The following is a 20,968-nucleotide window of genomic DNA, read 5'->3' on the forward strand; positions in this document are numbered from 1 at the left end:
GGCATGATTTGCAGTTTGTTCACTGACTTTCCAATTGCAACCCTGCAGTGAAATACTAGAGAGGTAAACCTTATCACAGCACGTTCTTAGAATTCTATCTTTTAACAGATTTTGTTGTATTTAAAAGATGTGAGGTGTTTTTAATGTGGTATATTTTTTCTTCTTACTAAATAGAGTCTTTGGAGACTTGGCCAAGGAGAGGAGATCTAATTAAATTCGTGTAATGATTCTGGGAGTCACTGAAGCTCTCAGTACTCCCACACATTTATCAATATACTTTTAAGAGAGACAAATCATTTTAGCATTTGAGATGAAGTGAAGATTAATTTAGATGCAGTGCAGAGAAGCCCTCAGATGACTGAGCTGCACAACCCTTGCGACAGGTGACCTTTCCTTATGGAGAGGTCTTTCGGAAATAAATCTTCTCAATCAAACGCCTGTTCTTGTGCTCACTCATGTACTTATGAAAATAGTGATGTGCCCACTCAGAGCCTTGTCTGGCCCATGCTGAGGAGAGAGAAGTGCAGGCACCCATGGCAGTTTTGTACACCACCTAGAATAATGAACATTGTGCCCCAGCTTTATTCCTAAGGTCAAGTACAGCCATGCAGTTCTACTGTTTAAAAGAAAGCTGCTCCTGTCATTGTGCAGCTTCTGTAGACTCACTGAGATGGGTTTCTCCTGGTTCAGAGGGGTCTGCAGTGCAATTTGGCATCTGGTGTGCCTGAGAATTCACTCACTGCAGCGTTTCTGTATGCAGTTCTATGGTTGTTCAGGGGGTCATATATGATAACTGCAGTACCCTCTACTTTAAAAAATTGCAGCTACTGAGGAGTGCTGAGTCTTGGAGTGGGTCTGAGGGCAGGAAGCTTCCAAAAATGCCTTAAATTCAGCAATGGAGATTCAGTGCATCCATTTGGGGTAGAATACAGAGGTATCTGAATGGTTTGTTGTAACCACTTTGAGTTAGATTGAAAGAGATTTCACCTCTCTTTAGTAATTCATAGAGTACAGGGCCCTTCCTTGACAGTACAAGTAAAGCACGGCAAGTTGAGCCTCCCTCTGGAGACCATCCACCCCCACTACCCACTCAGAGAGGTGCTTTCCTTCCAGCAGAGCCATAACTTTATGTTATGAGTGCTCAGATTTTACACATGCAAGTAACTACACCTTGAAGGCAAACAGAAGATGTAAGTCCAGTCCACTTTTGCTGTGAACCAGTTTCCCCTGAATTAACCTAAGGTGCTGCTTCATCCATTTGGATTGCCAAATTTGACTTTTTGGTCTGCTGGGCAAGGATCAGGGCAAAAATTTTCTCTTCTGTCTCACCATTGCAGTCATCAACAATTAGTAAAAATAACACCCTCAAATGTAATTTATTGTTGCAAATGTGTTGCCTTAACAAAGTCAAGATGTGTTCATTTAATTATCCAAGGAAACCTCCAGGAATTGCCATGAGACAGAAAAGGTGTGACCCAACAGGATGTTAAACTCTTACAACTTCTGTTGTTTGAGTAACTGCTGAAGTTCATTGGTTAATCACAGAGAGGTTTTGCCACTTCTTGGGTTTTGAGGGGAGGTTTTATTGCATCTGTGGGGAAAAGTGAGATAGTTTTGCACAGACTGGGAGGACTAGAAAATGTAGGCAGCTCTGTTTATTGACAGATTCAAAGAGTTGTATGTACAACCCAACTATTCTTCCTTTTTTTTTTTTTTTTTATTTTCTTTTTATTTTAAATTTAGTGGGGCTACATCCATTGTCTACAGATGCAGGCAGAAAGGGACCCAGAAACCTTACGCCGTCAAAATGTTGAAGAAGACAGTAAGTCATTTTTGTTTTGCTTTGCTTTGCTTTGGAATATGTTTGGGATTCTGGATTTTTTTTTTTTGTTTTGGTTTTTTTTGTTGTTTATGTTTTAGCTTTGGGTTTTGTGGTGCAGTTTATTCATGTGGGGAAAATGTGCTAGATTTAGGATTATAAATTGCTAAGCTTATATTTTCCATGAGTGAACTTTGGCTCCTCATCACTAAAACAGCTGTTAGAGGTAACAATACTGTAGTGGGAATTCCTTATCCCCATAAATCTGGCTTGTACCCTCAGCTGGTATTGTCCGTGTACACTTGGATTCGGCAAAAATGTTTTAGAAAAAATATGTCTTTTTCTTTCACTAAAAAAACAAAAAGGACTTTGAATAATTGAAATATTCAGTGATTTTTATTTGATTTAATACCTTGTTTTGCTAAAAAAATGCCATGACATAATTCATATTTTTTCAGAAACTGATTAAAACACCAACTCAAACCAAAGTAAAATTAAATATTTTGTGGTGGATTTTTTACCTCTACAAAATTGCTAGAGAACCAGTTGAGACGATAATTTATTTTTAGAGCTCCATATATGTCACACTTATACTACAGGTCTTTTTGTGTGTTCTGAAAAATAAATGGTGGAAAGCAAGAAGAAAGACTGAGAGAGGAAAGGCAAATCATGGATTGAGAGACTTCATGCAGAAAGACAGAGTAGGGCATGGGTAGAGCAGTTCATGTTCCTAGGATGGGAAGAGAAGCCTGAGAGAAAGTAAGCAAGCTGTGAGGCATGTGAGTGATATTTATTCATGAATGGTTTTGATTCAGTTTATTCCAGTGCTAGAACATTCATTATTCCATAATGTTCAGGAACGTTCACATGTAGAAACATAAGGATGGGTGGGTAGGCGTAAACATGTCCAAATGGTGACTTCACTGGTGGTCTCAATGCAAGACGTAATGAGTGGGTTTCATATGAGTAAAATGTAGGCATTAATTTGTCATCCTTGAACACAAGCCAAGGTCTAAACTGACACAGAGATTCGGTTGTGTGTGCGGCTTTTGAATTTGCATCTGGTACACTGGAAGAAGCAGAGCTTGTGCATTCCTGCAGCTTATGGTCTGTGGGTTCCTATGGAAGGGCAGAGAATTTTTGAGATTTCATGTGTTCATTGTGCCTGTGATTCCTGTAATGTTTTAGGAGTATACTGTCCTATAATTCTCATTCTGAAATACACTAGGGAGAACTATATTTCTAAAAAATATTTTTCTGCCTTTTGATTTTTTGCCTTAATGGAAATTAATTCATGTTTGCAATTGTCACGTTTATGCATTTATGCTAGATCTGTGTATTTGTGCCTAGTCAGTTTAGGCTTTGGTAGACTTACTGTAGCACAGATTTGGTTTTGGTGTTTGTTTTTTTTTTGAATGGCAGTGAAGGGAAAGGCTATAGTTATGTAAGTTGTTTTCACATCAGCAATAGCTTGGCTTGGTGCAGCCTTGGCTGTATTAGCAGTGTGGTTAAGCAGTTCACAGGGCTGAGTCGTGCCCAGTGCAATTGGTGTACTTCGAGGTGTTTTGCTGTGAAAACAAGAAATCCTCTTACACAGCTGAGCTTTTCTGTATAAATGAGAACAGGGGAGACAGTGCTTTAAGGATGTGCCAATGCTTGTGTCTGTCCAATTCGGAAATGTAATTATTATCACAGGAACTGAACTATCCATGTTAGAGTGCTCCTACAGCAGGAGATCTGATCTTTGCTCAGAATATCTCATTACAAAAATAAAAATGTGTGGGCCAAGTCATATACTAAAATGTTGATCAGCTTAAGTTTCCTGTTGGCTTTTTGAAAATAATTATCAAAAAGAATGGCAGTTCAATAGTGGAAGAAAAGGGATGGGAGGACGAGAAGAAGAGCCTGTGATTGTTTTTGGTAGACTCCCATTTATTCAATTCCCTTCATAAATGTGCATAAGGGAACTCTGAAGAGCACATGAAATTAGAAGATGAAGGAAGATGACAAAAGGACAAATACTCTTGATTTTTCCATTCAAACTGACTGACTGAATGGAAATAGCCTGCTGCTCCAAACAAGACCAATTCTCTGAGGAATAGGTCTGTAAAAACAGGGTGAGGGGCAGAGACAGAGACAGAGACAGAGACAGAGACAGAGAAGCAGAGACAGAGACAGAGAAGCAGAGACAGAGACAGAGAAGCAGAGACAGAGAAGCAGAGACAGAGACGGAGTGGTCCAGATTGCTCTGGAAGTGATAACAAGTGATGTGTGATTAGGAGGCTGTTGGCTGATGGGCAGCTCCAGATTCCTGAGTGATGATCACTGAAGTGCTGTAATTTGAAGTAAAGCATTAGAAATTATTACTTTTGTCCCATGGGAACAGCTTAGGTAAGAACACATGATCCTTTATGACTGAAGTAGTCCACTAGGAACAGACTGCAAGAAACATAAATCAGCTATCAGTGTTCTTTTCAGTTAAACAGAATGAGTAATTTTTCATTTTGCATGATTAATACATTCTCATTTAAGATCAAATAAAATTTTGGGCAAGACCTATCATCCAATTCTGAGAATATATACTTGTGCAGGGGTTTGAATTCTTAGGAGGTTCTGCAATTATTATGTTTTTACCATCTTGTTTAATAAAATAGCAGTAGATTATTTGCTGATTTCTGAGGGGATCTGGGGTCATGAGTGGTTTCATCTGTGGTTTAGGGATTTTTTATTGTTAGTTAAACCATCAAAGAGTAACAGAACAAAACATTTATGCAAACCTTTCTGTATGACTAAAATAAAAGAAAGTGTTCATGATATTATATGTCAGTTAAGAGGTTTAATAATTCTTAACCATTGATACAAATTTTCTACAATTTCAAAGGGAGGAGGAAAAAGCATTTTTTACTGCTTCAAAATTATTGAAGTAAAATGCTTCCATTTTCTGTTGATTTTAGTTTTGTCAAATTCAGCCCAAATTTAGGAGTAGTATCAAATCCTTTAATTACACTTATGGTGAATAAAATTTAGTTCAAAGAACACCTCTAGTTCTTACACCTGAAGTGTCTGAATGTCAGAATGGGGGAACCAAGAGGCGAGTTAGAATTTGAACTTCTAGAGCTGCTAAAAGACAACTGTCAGAAGGGTTAAAGAGGTCCAAAGAAAAATTGATTTTTGAATTAGCAGGAGAGACACTCTCCAATAATATATAAGAAATAATATTTGTAATGGTTCTCGTGAGCTACCAAAAAAATGTTTAAAACCCAGTATCTATGGGTCAGATGAATAATAATGCAAAAATATTGCCTGTGATTTCCTCATCCAATCTTTGTGCTTAGTTCCTGTGCATAACTGAGATGCATTGCATGCTCATTTGCTATGTTTTGCAGGCCTCTTAAATTCCAAACAGGTAGTAAATGTAAAGATGTGAACCATGTAATTTCTTTGGGGGGGAATCTATTTAATGAAGCAAGAAAGAAGCAAAAGCAGATCACATAGAACTTCAGAAAAAGTAATCAAATGTGCAGAGTACTGTGATAAATTTTACAATTGCAATTGCAATTGCAAATATGAGATTGTTTTGCTTTTCACTATGGATTTTACCTCTCCTTGATGACTCAGTGCTACAGAAAAGTGGAGTATCTTTAGGATACACTTTACAAAAATTATTTTTACTGCTCTTAAACTGAGACTTTAAAATTATGTGATATTTACAACCAGTAATTCTAGAATGGTTGTTGCTGCAAAGAACATATAGCATATGGATCATACTGGAAGAATGCAGTTCTCTAAGGAAACAAATATATATATGTGGTATTTTTTATAGGAAGTCTCTCCCCTGTTTTTCTGCCTTTTGGTGTGTTTTGAGGAAGCTAAGCTTCCTGGAGATTATCTCATAATCTGGGTTGGTGAATGCCTTCAGAAGAATTAGATCCACCTCCACTTAAATTTCATACCTGGTCTGGACAAGTTGCTTTAAAAATAGTGATGAGAACATATGGACTCTGTTACATAGTTTCTAAACTAAGACACCAAGTGCCTGCCTACATTATAGGTCTACCAAGTGCTAACTATTTTACCTGAAGTAATTTTTGAGCTACCATTGCAATTAAGCAATGTGCTCTGCTGAAAGGAGAATAGAATTCTGAGCTGGGTTGTCTGTAGCCTGGGTTCTAGCATATTCCCAGCATTTGTTTTGGTTTCAACTTTTTATATAAAAATGAGATAATATTTATTTTATTTGCTTCTCAGCAATGCTTTGAAGGGTAGCCTGGTTAATATTTCTAGGTTCTAATCGATAGTTGCTGTCCCCTAAGAGCAGTTAAGTATTATGAAATATTAGACCCCATCTGTCTCAGTCAGTGAGACATACAAGTTCAGAGACTGTTTTGGAGAATTTTCATTTTGATTTCCTCCTTTTTTATGTGTGGGCATCCTCCCTCAAACAGTTTGTGATGCTTAAATAATACTTCTGCAGCACTTTTATCAAAACCAGAATATATATATGAAGCAGCGTTTTTCTTGCAGACTGGTTGATACTCAAAATCAGACAAACATTCATCAGTTTTTTCTCAGATCTGAAACATAGCAACAGCTTTCAAGCAATACATACTCTGGAAATATTTGGGCTGGGATTAATCCTATAAATAAATCCTACAAATAAGTTAGACAATTTGAGGACAACAGATACTTTATGTCTGTGGATCAGAAAGACAAGTGAGCAAACGTAAAGGTAATAGGCCTCTCTTGTGGATAATTTGGGTTGGATATCTGGAGTTACAGTCTGAAGGAGATTATGATGGTCTATATGGCATATCTAAAAAGTCTCAATTGCATTCATGTTTGCACATACACACACACACGCATATATATGTCTATATGTATATACCCACATTGGGAAGAGGCACAGACTTAGGAAGACTACAAGAATGTCACTGTCATATTGAGAAAAAGTTAGAAAGGTGAAAGCTCAAATATAACTCAATCTGGCCACTGCTGTGAAAGATAATAGAAAGTGGTAAATACATCATCAGCAAAAATGGGGCCAATGAAAATCTCCATCCTTTATTGGATGCAGAGGCAAACACAGGAACCAAGGATGAGGAAAAGGCTGAGGTACTGGATGCATTGTTTGCCTCAGCCCTCAACAGTAAGGCTTGTTTATGCTCAGGGAAGCAGCCCTGAGCTGGCAGACAGGACAGAGAGCAGAACAGCCCTGTGCAATCAGGAGGAAGGAGGCAGTGACCTGCTGAGCCACTCAGACTCTCACAGGTCCGTGGGACTGGGTGGGATCCATCCAGTGGTGCTGGGGGAGCTGCTCTGCATCACTGAGCATCAGTTCTGTCTATTTATTTATCTATTTATTGCACTCTCCATATGGATGAGACTAAGTTAGATTAGAGTGTTGGGCAGGAAGCTCTGCAGAAGGATCTGGACAGGCTGAATTGATAGGCCAAGGCCACTTGTATGAGGTTCAACAAGGCCAAGGGCTGGGTCTGCCAGGTCTTTCCCTTGGCTCACAGCCATCCCTGCAGGCTAGGGGAAAGTCTGGGGAGCTGCCTGCTGGAAAAGGATCTGGGGGTTCTGGCAGGCAGCAGCAGAACGTGAGCCAGCTGTGCCCAGGTGGCCAAGAAGGCCAAGGACACCTGTCTGGGATGAGCAAAATGTGTCAGCAGGAGCAGGGCAGTGAATGTGCCCTGTGCTGGCACTGATGGAGCCAAATCCTCCAGTTCTGGGCCCCTCACTGCAAGAGAGACTTTGAAGTGCCAGAGAAGGGAACAGAGCTGGTGAAGGAGAGTAAATCCTTTGAGGAGCAGGTGAGGAATCTGAGTGCATTCAGCTGGGAGAAAAAGAGGCTCAGATGACCTTATTGCTCTGTAAAATTGTCTGAACTGAGGTTGTCGTGGGATGAGGGGTCATCCTCTTCTAAGTAACGAGGGACAGGAGGAAAGTTAATGGCCTCAAACTGCAGCTGGGGAAGTTCCAGCTGGACATTGGGAGGAATTTCCTCACAGTAGGATGATTAGACATCGGAATGGGCTGCCCAGGGATATGTTGGAAATACCATCCCTGAAGGTGTATTCAAGAAATGACAATGTGGCTCTCAGTGCTTCTGTCTCTTTGACAAGGTGGTGATTGGTCAAAGGCAGGATTTGATGATCCTGGAGGTCTTTTTAACCCAAGTGATTCTGTGTTATACATATCTAAGCATGCGTTTTATAGACACACATATACAAACAGCTATATATGCACCCTAGAGGATTATGTATTAATATAATACATATTTAAAACTCTATGTATTCCCAGCTCTACAGGGAATATAGTTGGCTGGGTTTTTCCTTATCTCTTTCAGTGAATTGGTGGTATTAAGTGGTTTGCAAGAGGCTCATGCAAATGTTTGGTCTTGTCTCTTGAAAAAGCACTGCTTTGGTTGAGCCTTTCCAACTGATTAAGAGGACAAGCATCAGGGTGGAAGGAGTGGGGGAGGAATGGTTGAAGACTTGTGTATCACAGTTGGCATAATCAGAATTAGTAAACGGTTCCTTTATTGACTTCAGGAGAAAATTATGTATGTTTGTAGCTATAAAATTAAACCTTCTATTTATTTCCATCTGGTCTTATGTGATTCATATTTTAAGTGCCTTCTGCCTCCATGTGCCTGTCTCTCTAGAAACTTTATATATGAATGTGTATATATATACACACACAAATGTGTATATATCTATAATTATATAGCTATCTATATCTATATCTATCTATCTATATCTATATCTAATCTATATCTATATCTATATCTATATCTATATCTATATCTATATCTATATCTATATCTATATCTATATATATCATCTATCTATATCTATATCTATATCTATATCTATATCTATATCTATATCTATATCTATATCTATATCTATATCTATATCTATATCTATATCATCTATTTCCTAGCTACCACTCCACTGCACTACTACCTACTATTTTTCCCTGTTTTCTCATTTTTCTTCATCCACATCATCATCTAATATATATGCAGTTCACACTCTTATGTTTTTACTGAGACACAAAAAAAAAAGAGTTTGGTCAAAATTACTTTGATTGAAGAAATATGGCAGTAAAACTCTAAGTTTCCACTGTTTATTTTCAGCTTTCCCTCACATGAGGGGAGTCTAGCTTCCATTTTCTGATTCACTAAAATTCAAAAGAAATGTCTTTTAAGTAAAAATCCATCAAATGCCTGGTGTCTAAAGACAAACAGAGAAGTTCACTTTACAAAATAAGAGAACTAAAACATTTATTTTCTGCACTAAGTTACCAATAGATTTTTGCTCTAGAAGCTACGAAATCAGACACCTGTCAATGAAAATGGAAATTTAACTGAAAAATAAATTTGTTAGATATTTTAGTCCTTGTAAAGAAACAAACAAACAAAAAGATTGTGTGAGGACAATTTTTAGAAAAGGAAGAAAATCCCTTTCTACTATTGTAAAAGTTTGCCCTATGTACATAAAGTTATTTAAGATCTGTAGTACATTGTATTATATTGTGTAGTGTAAAAATCACTTAATATAGATGGTATTTTTTTCTGTCACCATTTAGGTTAAATTGTAGTGTTTTTCCTGAGTAAGTCAGAACTTTGTTTAAGATTGTAAGAATTTACATTGCATGTGTTATATTTCTTTCTCCTTATCTAATTTATAGGTACTCAGAAACAGTAATTTCTGGTCTGTATAGATTATTTTTCAGAAATAAAAAGATCATCTAAGAAAAAGAGAAAAATATAAAGCTCAACCCATGCTGTTCAGGGAAGCTCCACCTGCTGTACACATTGTGCTGTTGAAGTAGTTCTGAGTGATAATGTCCTTTAGATGATAAATTCAGTCAAAACTCCAAAAAAAGACATGTTTAGCTCTGAATTGCTTGACAGGAACTCTGTGTGGAATGATCTCAGCCACAGATATTCTTCCACCAACGTATCCATGCGTATTTTACTCCTTTCCTGTTGCAGTGATTTGTCTTCTCCATGGCTTTAAGCAAGCCTGGGGGAACTCTGTGCCTGGGGAGCACGTAAATATGGAGGGGCAAGATGGGGAGTAGGACCAGAAACTCTTGCTCTGTGAGGCTGCATGTAATGCCACACAGCTCTCCAAAGGGATGGCATTTCTGAACAGTAGTGCAGAGGTAAATATCCTATCCTGATATTATTCTCCTCATCTTTGGAAACCTTTCGTTATTTACATCCTGTTAAAGGAATCTGGAGCTGTGCCTTGATGGAGCAGAGGAGGCCAGGTTCCTACATAAGTGGAGAGTCTGTGGAGCCTGTGCTGGGGATCTCTGAAAGTGTTCCTCCTCTGCATTTAAGGAAGGTTTTTTTTTCGACGTGTATGGTGTGATGCTGTCATCACAGGTGTGACAGCTGCTTCTGGGGTGAGAGAAATTCTAAGCTCTAGAGTTATGAAGTAAAGGAAAGCTGTCTGTATGCACTAAAATATGAAGAGGGCAGAAGATAAGAAATGGTAGTGCTTTCTCCAGTGCTGGCAGTTCAGCTGTTGGAATAAATCATGAACATTTTATGACTTAAAATGTGTCATCCTGTGCTTATTATTCTGAAGCTGAGTTCTCTGTAGCCCCTCAGAGAGGCAAATCTAACTGAGATATGTAGAAGACAGGATTTATTATAGCAAGGACTCTGTAAATCAGCATGCTCTTACTTGACAAACTGGCTTTTTTCCAGATAAAATATGTGCTCTTTGGCTGAGGTGGTCTTCATTTATTTATGTCTTTTAGGAGAAAGACCAACCACATGTAGGGAGGAATGGAAAAGCAAAGGTGAAAATCAACACAGCAGCTGTATAAGCAGCACAGTCTGAGCACTCTGTTACATAAGCTTCTTTGAGAAATCAGGAAGGCAGCACCTCTGTCTGATTTCCTTGAGATACATGACCTGACCATAGGATCTCTCAAGGCTAGAATTAAGGTTCAAAACAAATTTCTAAGGCAAATATTCTGATAGTTGACAGCTGCAGCACTGATGTGTGTGAGTGAGGCTCATGACAGATTTTTGTTAAGCCAAACTTATTCTCTAATCAAGTCACTAAAAAAGGGCTTTCTTTAGGAAATATCTCCTAACAAAACAACCGCAAAAGACCCATCCCCCACCTCAACCAACAATACACCAGCTAAACCCAAACTCTGAATAAATAAAAAATAACAAATAACTTGTTTTCATACAAATGTAAAAATCCCATCCCACTTCCATTGTTATTCTTCCCCCTTCATTTTAGGCAGTCTTCAAATACTACTGTTCATTTCCAGCAAGCTATTCCTTTACACTTTGCATGTATTTAAAAGATATTTCAATCTCCACCTGGGCATGTCTTCAACACAGTTGAAAAGAGCTGGGAGCACTTCCATAAGTAACAGGAAATAGCATTAATAAGATGATTATGTTGTATTTCAGTCCTGTGATATCCAAGTCAGTTTCTTTTACAATTTGCTGGAGACAATTCTGATTTCAAATTTTTGTAAGAATTATAACTATGACATGATGTGCTAACTTGTGAGGGCTTCTAAGCAGCACTCTCACAAATATCAACCTCCAGAAATTTAGATTTTTGTCTGCAAAATACATAGCACTCATATAGGTTTCATCTCTTTGTACAGTGATAAAAGAATAGTGCTACAAGAAGAAATAGCATGATAATAATTGTAGGTTTCTGGACTGAGTAGTAAACAGAGTAGATACAGGATTTGAATGTAAAAATACAAGAAAATACAAATCAAAATAACTCCATGATATGGCTTTCAAGAATTTTTGAGAAAAGTCATAATTCCTCAAGATGAAATCCCTAATTCCCAGAAATAAGAAGCCATAAATCTGTTAATCAGAAGCCCAGGAAAATAATTCATTTCACCATTGTAACTCCTTTCAGTTATTCTTTTTGGGCTGTTACTGTGTTACAGCTGCAACACCACAGTGAGAACATGCATTAGCATTTCCATGTATTATGGATGAGGACCATAGGAGCTAGAGCTGTAAAGTATTTGAATCCAGGCAGTTGGTACCACAGTTCATAGCACACCAGCCACTACCCCCTGCATTCTTTACTTCAAGGTAAAATCTGTCTTCTCATCTCCATACCTATGGGGTCTTCAGCTGGGATTGCTGTTTTGATTTTCTTTTTTTTTGTTTGTTTTTCTTCTTTTCTTTCCTAAATACCAAAATTGCACCCAAATCTCACAATAGGCAGCAGAGGTAGGTTTTAGGTCAAGTATTGCAGGATTTGCCAAATCTGCATGTCACTTCACTGGCTATAAAGGGAGACACAAAGTCTCCTGAAATTCAAATATTCACCTGTTCTGGCTCAGGTTCTCATAGCTTAGAATTGTTGCCTTTCAGCATCCCTCCATTTACTCTTAAACTGTATGAAGCATCAGGGAACACAGGATCAAATATGAGAGGCACCCTGTGGCTCTTTGTGCTCTGAATTCATGGGTGACCTGTTTGGGAGGGAAGTCACTGCATATTCCTTGTACTCTCAGCCTGCTCAGTCACTTGTTCTTTTTTTCCCAGCACAACTCATACTTCCTGGCAGAGGAGGCAAGCTAACATGCTGCCATTAATATAGCTGAGACACCCTCCACTGGGATTGGAGAGATGCTGGAATAAAAACAGTCCTGTAAATTATACTGTTAATTGTTGACAAGTACTGCTAACAAGAAAATCTCAGCTCACGGTTTCTAATCTAAGAAGCAAACTCTCTAGATTAGTTACAAAGGCTTGCTTTCACGTCTGCCTGACTTTCTTAACCATATCATCATTTCTACATGCTTCTCTGTATCATCTTCCAATTATAGAAAATACTTCTCATTTTCAGTCCCTGAAAATCTTCTGCAAGGGATTTGTCCCTGTTTTCCTTTGAGCCTCCATTGGTTTTTTTTTAGTTATTCAGATTAGAAGGTATATAACCTGTGAATCCAAAGCAGTTTTTGGGGTCCTGTAAGTGTAGAATTACAGGTTCTGGATCAAGCAACACATAAATTGCTTCAGGACTCCTTGTTATCAGTGTTTGGGACTGGCCTAGCAGGAGAATGGACTGGAATCCAGGCATTGCAATTCTCCTAGCAGAGGGGTCATTTGAGCAGCAGGCTAAGAGATTCAGGATGGTTCAGAAGAGGAAATGGCCATGACCTAAGTTGCCCCTGACATTGTCATGCTTTTATCCTACCTGAAATATTTTGAATAAAACAACCTCATTTGAGCATCAGCACCACAGCCAAGCCTTCCCTACCTGTCATTTGTGCAACAGCTTCTAGATGGAGCAGTGCAGCATGTAGCCCCACACAGGTTATTATGGAGAAAATTAACTCCAGCCCAGAGAGAGCTGCTTCACTGATCACATGGGATTATTTTATATCTGTGATCAAGATTATAGTATTAATGTTATCCCTGATGCACCAAACCCTCATTGGGTAAAAGTGAACTCATACAAATTGAATTGAGAAAAGGATGGCTCCACCAGCTTATTATCCATGTGAAATTTCTTAACTTGCAGCAAGCATGGCAGTTGGCTAATGATAAAAGCAGATAGAATGTATTTCAAATCTTTATCACGCAACTGAGTGCTCCTGAGAATTCTGAGTGATTTTCAGACAAAATATTGTACATCATGACAGGAAACATCCTATCACCTAGTAGCTCTCAATTTCTAATTTTTATGTGGCAATTAGTTTATTCAGAGGGATGGTGTGACTGTGAATCCAAGATGTTTAATGCTGGATGCATCGCCCAGGATAAGAACTGGATGAATAAATTTTCACTGAGAAGACAGAGGATTTTTGGATTTTTAACAGTTATAGGTGAAAAGCAAGAGTATACAAGGAGATGACAAGTACAAATTTATAAATAGAACCATAAATTCATCTATTTTGATAAAAACAAAAGAAGTGCTTACCTTTGATTTACACATTGTTCTTGCATCTTAAAAGTGTCCTCCTCCACCCAGCTTTGGGAACAGTAACAATGGCAGTAACACACTATAAATAGTGAATAGCTGAACTGAGCAATTCATGAATACCTAATAGGCTTAAATTTGTTTGCATAAACTGCTCAACAATTATCTAACATATTTGCAGAAATCTGTGTATTAATGAGACAGAGAAAGAAATAACAACCAAATTAGTCATATAGTTAGACCATAGCCTATAATGAGGCTTATTCTAATGAACATATAACTTGTTTTGTACTCTCACATAAAATATGTTGCTGCAAATGATGAGTGTTGTGCAAGCTGTAGGTGGCTCTGAACCCATCCTTTCACCGTGTGGTGATGCCACCAAATTAATGTGGCTGACTAGCAGAACCTATTCTCAGTGGTTTGTGTGTCCTTGGGGAATGTTACTTGCATCTGGTCGCCATCACTAGTGAAACCATGTGTTCTAAGAAGCATTTTAACATGCAGGGCCTGCTAATATGATATGTCAGGGTGTGATTTATTGTGCTGAAGTTTATACAGTCACACAAATTTTCTGTATTAATCTGATGGTTTCCCTGCAAACGTACTGTGCTTTTTCTCAGAAACAGTAGTGTTGCTTCTTTGATGGAACAATTTACTCTTAACAGATTAACAGTCCTATCTCTTGTAGACAGATCAGTCTCTTTCAGCTTCTACAAACCCAAGTATTTGCAGCCAACAGCTACCAGACTTTTAATCACCTGACAGGACAAATGCAGGCACGTTGATGTAACCAGGAGTATTCCCATGCAGATGTGTTTAGTCTGAGGAATACGCATCTCTTGAAGGACTACAGTTAAAAATTTGAAGTATGTATTTGTATGCAGAAAACAATTGCTCTAGTAATAGTCTTTTTTTTTTTTTTTTTTTTTTTGTTTTGCATTAATAATACAAAATTACTTATGTAGGGTAAAAATAAAGTCCTCAGTAACCCATGTTGTTGTTTAACCCCAGCTGGCTACTAAGCCCCATGGAGCTGCTCACTCTCTCATCCCCAGCAGGATGGGGAGAAAATCAGAAGAGTGAAAGTGAGAACACTCATGGATTGAGATACAGACAGTTAAATAGGCAAAGTAAAAGCTGTGCACATAAGCAAAGTAAGGAATTCATTCACTGTGTTGCTTAGTCAGCCATCTCTAGGAAAACAAGGCTCCATCATACAGAACAGTGACTTCAGAAGACTCTGAATTATCGCCCACCCCTTTACTTCTTATCCCCCAGAATTATGTCCTTTGCATGATGCCACACAGTCTAAAGTGTCCCTTTGGTCTTCTGGTGTCACCTGTCATGGCTCTGTCCTCTCCCAATTTCTTGTGCACCCCTAGCCTGCTCCCTGGTATGTTGGAATGAGAAGCAGAAAAGGCTTTGTGAGCCCTGCTCAGCAATAATAAAACTATCCCTGAATTACCCACACTGTTTCTAGCACCAATTGAAGCCCAACCCTATGATAGCCACTGTGAAGAAAATAAACTCTATCCCAGCCAAACCAGCACAGTGAAAACTCCAGGCTGAGTTTAGGGAAGATACTACAGGGCTGTGCAGTTGCTGTTGTGCTTTATTGAGTTGTTTATTGTGCTCTTTAGGGAGTCCACTTGTCTATCTGCTTGAGTGCAGATAGAGCCAGAATAGTCTGGCCAGCTTAAAATTCAAAAAGGTTATTTCAAACAGTTTTTTTTTTTAAGATAATAATAGTTCATTAGGAGTTCAAAGGTTCAAAGACAGAGCTGAAGACCTTGCTGAGAATATCCCCCAAGAACATCCACTAAAACATAGGAGGAATTCTTTACTTTGGAAACTGTTATTTTCATTCTAAAAAGGTCATTCGATGAATCAAATAATCTGAAGCATCTGTTAAATAAATGTCCTAATTGGAACAATGATGTGTCCTTTCAGTCAGAAGGGTCAGCTTTTTAAAATTCTGCTTTTACCTCCTGCCATGTCCACTGCCATGCTGATTACTGAATTACATCAGAGTAATTCAGAGAAGTGGGCTGAGTCTCATGTAAGTCTCTATTTTCATTTGTCCTGGGATGTTTCTGGCATAGCACTTTTTTGTAACCTCCATGATTTTTAATCACTTATGCTGATGACTGACATATGTATCTTGCATTGATACACAGATGAGATTAGATGATTTCAATACTATCCATCTTTATCAAGATATAAAAACACATTCAGAAGTCTTCTTTAAAGTGTTTTATCCTCAAAGTCTTGACTGAAAGACATTGTGAGAAGATATTTTATGTATAAACTGGGCATAAACTGGAATTCTTGTTATTCAGGACATTCTGAAATTGAAAAGCAAGACCTTAAACTGCATAGAAAATATCTTCTTTGAACCTTCTCTTGTGAAGATTTATTTAAATTCAGTCTTTAAATTCAAGCCTATTTTTTTTTCTTCAAACCTCTCAAGAGAGCCTGGATAACCCATCACTCCTGTGTTTAGTTGTGACAGCTGGGAACAGACCTTTTTGACTGTCAGGGAACTGACAGATCTGCTTGTGTGTAGTTTATGTACAAGTTTTAATATTTCAGCTTAACTGTGAGAAGCCAAAGCAACTGCAAAATTATAAATGTTAATTAGCAGCTGATACCATAAAATGAAGAAAGGTTTAGGCTTCAGAACAGTTACTGTATGAGCAAACAAAACTTTGTTTCTTGGAAGCACTTTTAATAGTGTAGTGTGAAGCTAATAAAGCCTTGTGCTGTGATCCCTGTAAGTGCAGAGAAGCACACAGTCAGAGCCTGACCTGCTGGCAATAAGGAATTCATTGCTCATATTAGAAGGGTTCATGTGAGTCAAGAAGTGGGATATTAATTAAGGAGTTGCACAGAGCTGGTGTGAGCAGGCTCCCTGAGGTGGGCAGTGCTGTGAAGCTCCTCAAGAGATGTGTTGCATTGGTTTCTTCACACCCACTGCCTGGGCACAGTGTTATCACCCAACCTGCACAGTGGTCACAGCTGGGCAAATGTGCCCCTTTGCCTCCACAGTGCCCAGGGGAAGGAGAACAGCAGAGACTGAACTTGCAGGATGAGGAATGTGCTCTACCTTTTGCTCTCTACTAAATTTGAGGGTACAGAGAATATCTGTGTTTTTACTGTATTTACTGTCTTTACTATATTGCAAAGCAGCAGCTGGATTAATCTGGGTAAAGTAGTGGTTCATTTTATCTTGTTTCATTTAATTCACACAGAAACAACACTTTTACATCTCAGTGGCTTTTAGCATTACTCCACCTCACCATCTTGGGGCATGGAAACACGGAAGAATCTCAGCTTTCATTAAGGAATTTTCCATTCCTTTCTCTTGTCAAAATAATATGAAATTCAAAAATAAGAAATGCACTGAATATAAACCTAGTGCTCTTTTTCTGTATGACCAATATGAAAATTCAAAGACAGGGTAATTGCAGACACATACCTATAAAAGAGATAAATACCTAATTCTACTGGAGTGAAATAATAAGGGAGACAAATACTAGGAATAATCCAGGAATGATCACCCTTTTAATGTAAATGCTTTATTATAAATTAAGGGAGCAGCATTCCTAGATTGCCTCTTGCTCCCAAGTTCAGGCTTTTAGATTTTTGCTGCTGCAGGTACTTTATTTGGCTAGATTGAAGCCAGCATGCAGGTGCTTATCTATGGTACAGTCACAGCTCCTGGTTTGCTTGCTAGAGTTTACTAAGGAGCACTGGAAGCCACACACTAGGCAGTGGCTGTATAGCACCTACAAGCAGTTCTTGCAGATTTTCTGCCTTTCAGCACTCCATGTGTCTCCACAGGTAATCATGTGGGTTTTAATAATCAGAGGCCATCTAACAACTTTGTTTGGGTTTTTTTTTGGCCTACGACAGTGAAATCTTCAAGCAGGGTCAGCAGTGAAGGGATGGTAAATAACTTTGGTTTACCTGTCAAATTACTTCTCTAATGGGTGTTCCACAGCAGGTTATTGCTCTGCAGGCCTATCACAGCAAATGCCTCTTGATTTAAAGGCAGCAAATACGGCTCAGTAAAATTGCACCAGCATTAAAATCCCCCAACGAGGCATTTATGTGACCTGGCACAGAGGTAATGTTTTTCATACAGAATAAAATAATCATTTGAGTAGAAATCAAATTATGCTGATGAAATATTTGACCAAAAGCATACTCTAGTCCATTTAGCATAGATTATAAGTGAAGAATAAAGGATAAAAGGATAATTGCTAAAGCAGAGGTACTGTGAAACCTCTGAAAGTTAACATTTGATTGTTTTTTTCACTTCACAAACAGACTAGTTCTGCTGATCCCATTATTCTTCACTGTAATATACTCACACATATCTCACTGATGCTCCTGTGAGTAATGCTAATTTAAGGAAAGCTCAGAGAGTTTTCAGGCACTGTACTGCCTATTTAAATTGCATCCAAAGAGAAGGAGACAAAATAAGGAGTTTTGCAACCTCATTTTGATCAGTTATTACATACACACAAATCAAATACCACTGTATTTGATCTGCCCAACATACTTAATTTGCCCAAACATTTGTGGTAATGGCATATCTTGATTAAATTATCTGAGTTTTAAAAATTGTTGCTATAGCAACATACACTCTAAAGTGAGGTGCCTGACTCTCATCCTAGCAAATAATCTCTGTCAGGAAATTATTTGATAGGATGATGGTAGAAAAGTTCAATATAAATAGTTGAATTGCTGATACTCCTGCCCAAACTAAAAATAAGCCAGGTTTGGCCCTGATATAAATAGGTACCTTTTTTTCCTGGTAGGAGCTGAAACAAGGTAAGTGTTGACATAACTCTATCTGTACTTAGTGTAGAAGAAGGTAAGAAAATAAAAGTGATAAAATAGGCTGTCTGTAATGAAATGTCATGACTAAATATGTCCCTGTTTATAGTCTGGAACAATTCATATCACCTATACATGCCCATTTCTATAGTAAAATCTATCCCGATAGCCATTGCATATAAATACATAACAGTCCTAAGTGTTTCTCTGTCACATATTTGCCATTCCATCTTATCATCTTGAATTTTGAGATACCTGTTCCTCATACAATCATCTGAGAAAGTGTGAAAGTCTGCTATTGTGTGTCAGGTCACAAACTTGATCATAGAGGAACTGACCTACAGTTTGAGAGTGAATATCTGTGAAACCAAGAACCAAAAATTGAGTCTTAGCCCATGTTTTCACTTAATTAATTGCTGCCTGAAAGGTAAGAGGAGTCCTCTATAGTTTCTTACTTGTAACTGCTTAGTGCCAAAACAAGTCATCTTCAGATTTTGGGCAGCCCTTTCCTTACATTTTCAAAACTGAAGGAAAAAGCTATGGGTTGTTCAGTCTATATCAGTGCTTTTGGATAAGGTAAATTTTTCAGTCTAAACTGCTCTCCTGGGGATATCACTGTCCATGCACAATTGTACATTAATTTTTCTGATCCTGACTGAGGTGCAAAGTGTGTGAAAGCAGTCACAACATGTATTACTGTGTGAATCATCAAAAGCCCTTTGCTGCCCAGCAGTGGCTTTTGGAGGCCTTTGCTGCATGTTTGCACTCACTAAAGTAACCCAAAGTGATGTCAAGGAGATGTTAAAACTAAGCAAGACCTCAGGCTGGTGCTAGCAGCATTTTAGGAAAAGTTCACTGGAGCCTATCCTCAAACCTTCTGCTCAGTCTTTATGTAGCAGGAAAAAGCATTTGTTTGTTGCATTTGGAGTAGAAAGCAAAAACATTTATAAAGCATGCATTGGTCACAAGCTTAAAGGGTCCTGGGTTTGATCCCAGAGCAAGTGTTTTGCTCCATGAAGATTTTGTTATTGGCCATGTTATTTACCTTCAATTAGATGTTCAGGCAATGGAATATTTCATTCCTCTTCAATGTTTGATTTCTGCTCCTTCTTACATGCACTGAATTTAAAGTTGGTTTTTCTTACTTCATTTTGCTTCCTGGCAGAGCCACTAGAAGAGATTGAATGTCAGTAAGTTTTAAGAAAACCCTGAGGGCTCTAGTTCTCTACTCATTTACACCAGTGTCAGAACACTGTGACATTACTAAGCTGGAGTCATCCCTGACTGACACAAGGGAAGAATCAAATTCTGCCTATCCAGGAGTTCTGAATGTAATGGATACCTGGATTTTGTTGATGCTGGAAAAAAATAAATTATGGAGAAGTAGCTCTCTTCTTTCAGGTAATTAAAACCCCCCATGTGTCTTTTTCACTAAGAAATTGTAGGTAATTTTATGTCCTCTTTAAAGGTTTTTATATTATGACTGCCATTCATTTCCCATTTGATGTAAAAAACCAAAACCAAAACTTGCCTTTGATAAAAAACCTATACTAAGAAAAAAGCAGTTCAAGTTCCTCTCAAAATGTTCTGCTTGACGTCATGTATGTCATCAATTTTGAACCACACAGTGACTTGCTGACTCTCATTCATTTCAGAACCCCCTGAGTCATCAGTACAGGACTTCTTTAGGGTTTGGGAGGATATTTGCAAACCAGATAGTTTCCTCATAAATGTATTAATTGCCTTAGAAACATAAAGGAATTCATAATTTGCTTACAAACGTTTTCTAGTTCCAGGAGAGCTGCAGTTTTCTTTCCTGAATGGAATACTCCCTAGCTCTGCATTTCTTGTGAGAAATGACTGATGTCCCCCAAGAACATAAGTTGTGCCTGGATTGTTGAAGACTGCAGTTTGAAAGGGGAATGGGTAGTCTTCTCAGAGGTTTAACCAATAATTGGAATTAATAGATCCTTCTGCCAGAGATAATTAAAGCAAATTAAGGTTAAACCTTATGCTCTGCAGCTGGAGGTATTTGACCTTTGAATCACTTTTTTGTTCTAAGCAGTAAATTACACTATTTGATGGGCACATCTTACATGCAGAAACCTTTTCCAGCACAGCTGATGGACAGCGTGTCAAAAGAAAGCTATCCTAGCATAAACTCAACAAACATAAGAAGCAATAGACAAGGTCAGAACTTGAGTAAAAATAGGAATTTTCCACCTTTTTCAGATACTTTTCTGTATTGTACTTCTTGTGTGATTCACATATATTTGTAATCATTTTGATGGATGTGAACATTTCTCTGTTATAATATCTATCCCGTGTTAGCAGAAAGTTTCTCTTGACA

The 20,968-nt window shown here is 38.2% G+C and overlaps 1 protein-coding gene across 1 annotated transcript in view; it reads left to right on the plus strand.

Moving 5' to 3' along the window:
* The window catches only part of CAMK4 (calcium/calmodulin dependent protein kinase IV), a 140,144-nt gene that overhangs the window by 57,864 nt on the left and 61,312 nt on the right, over nucleotides 1-20,968 (plus strand). Inside the window, exon 2 of the mRNA XM_056514054.1 lies at nucleotides 1,744-1,822. Within this exon, the coding sequence (XP_056370029.1) occupies nucleotides 1,744-1,822 (79 nt within the window). The remainder of the gene's footprint in view (nucleotides 1-1,743; nucleotides 1,823-20,968) is intronic.

Source organism: Oenanthe melanoleuca, chromosome Z (assembly GCF_029582105.1).
Source record: "Oenanthe melanoleuca isolate GR-GAL-2019-014 chromosome Z, OMel1.0, whole genome shotgun sequence".
NCBI lineage: Eukaryota > Metazoa > Chordata > Aves > Passeriformes > Muscicapidae > Oenanthe > Oenanthe melanoleuca.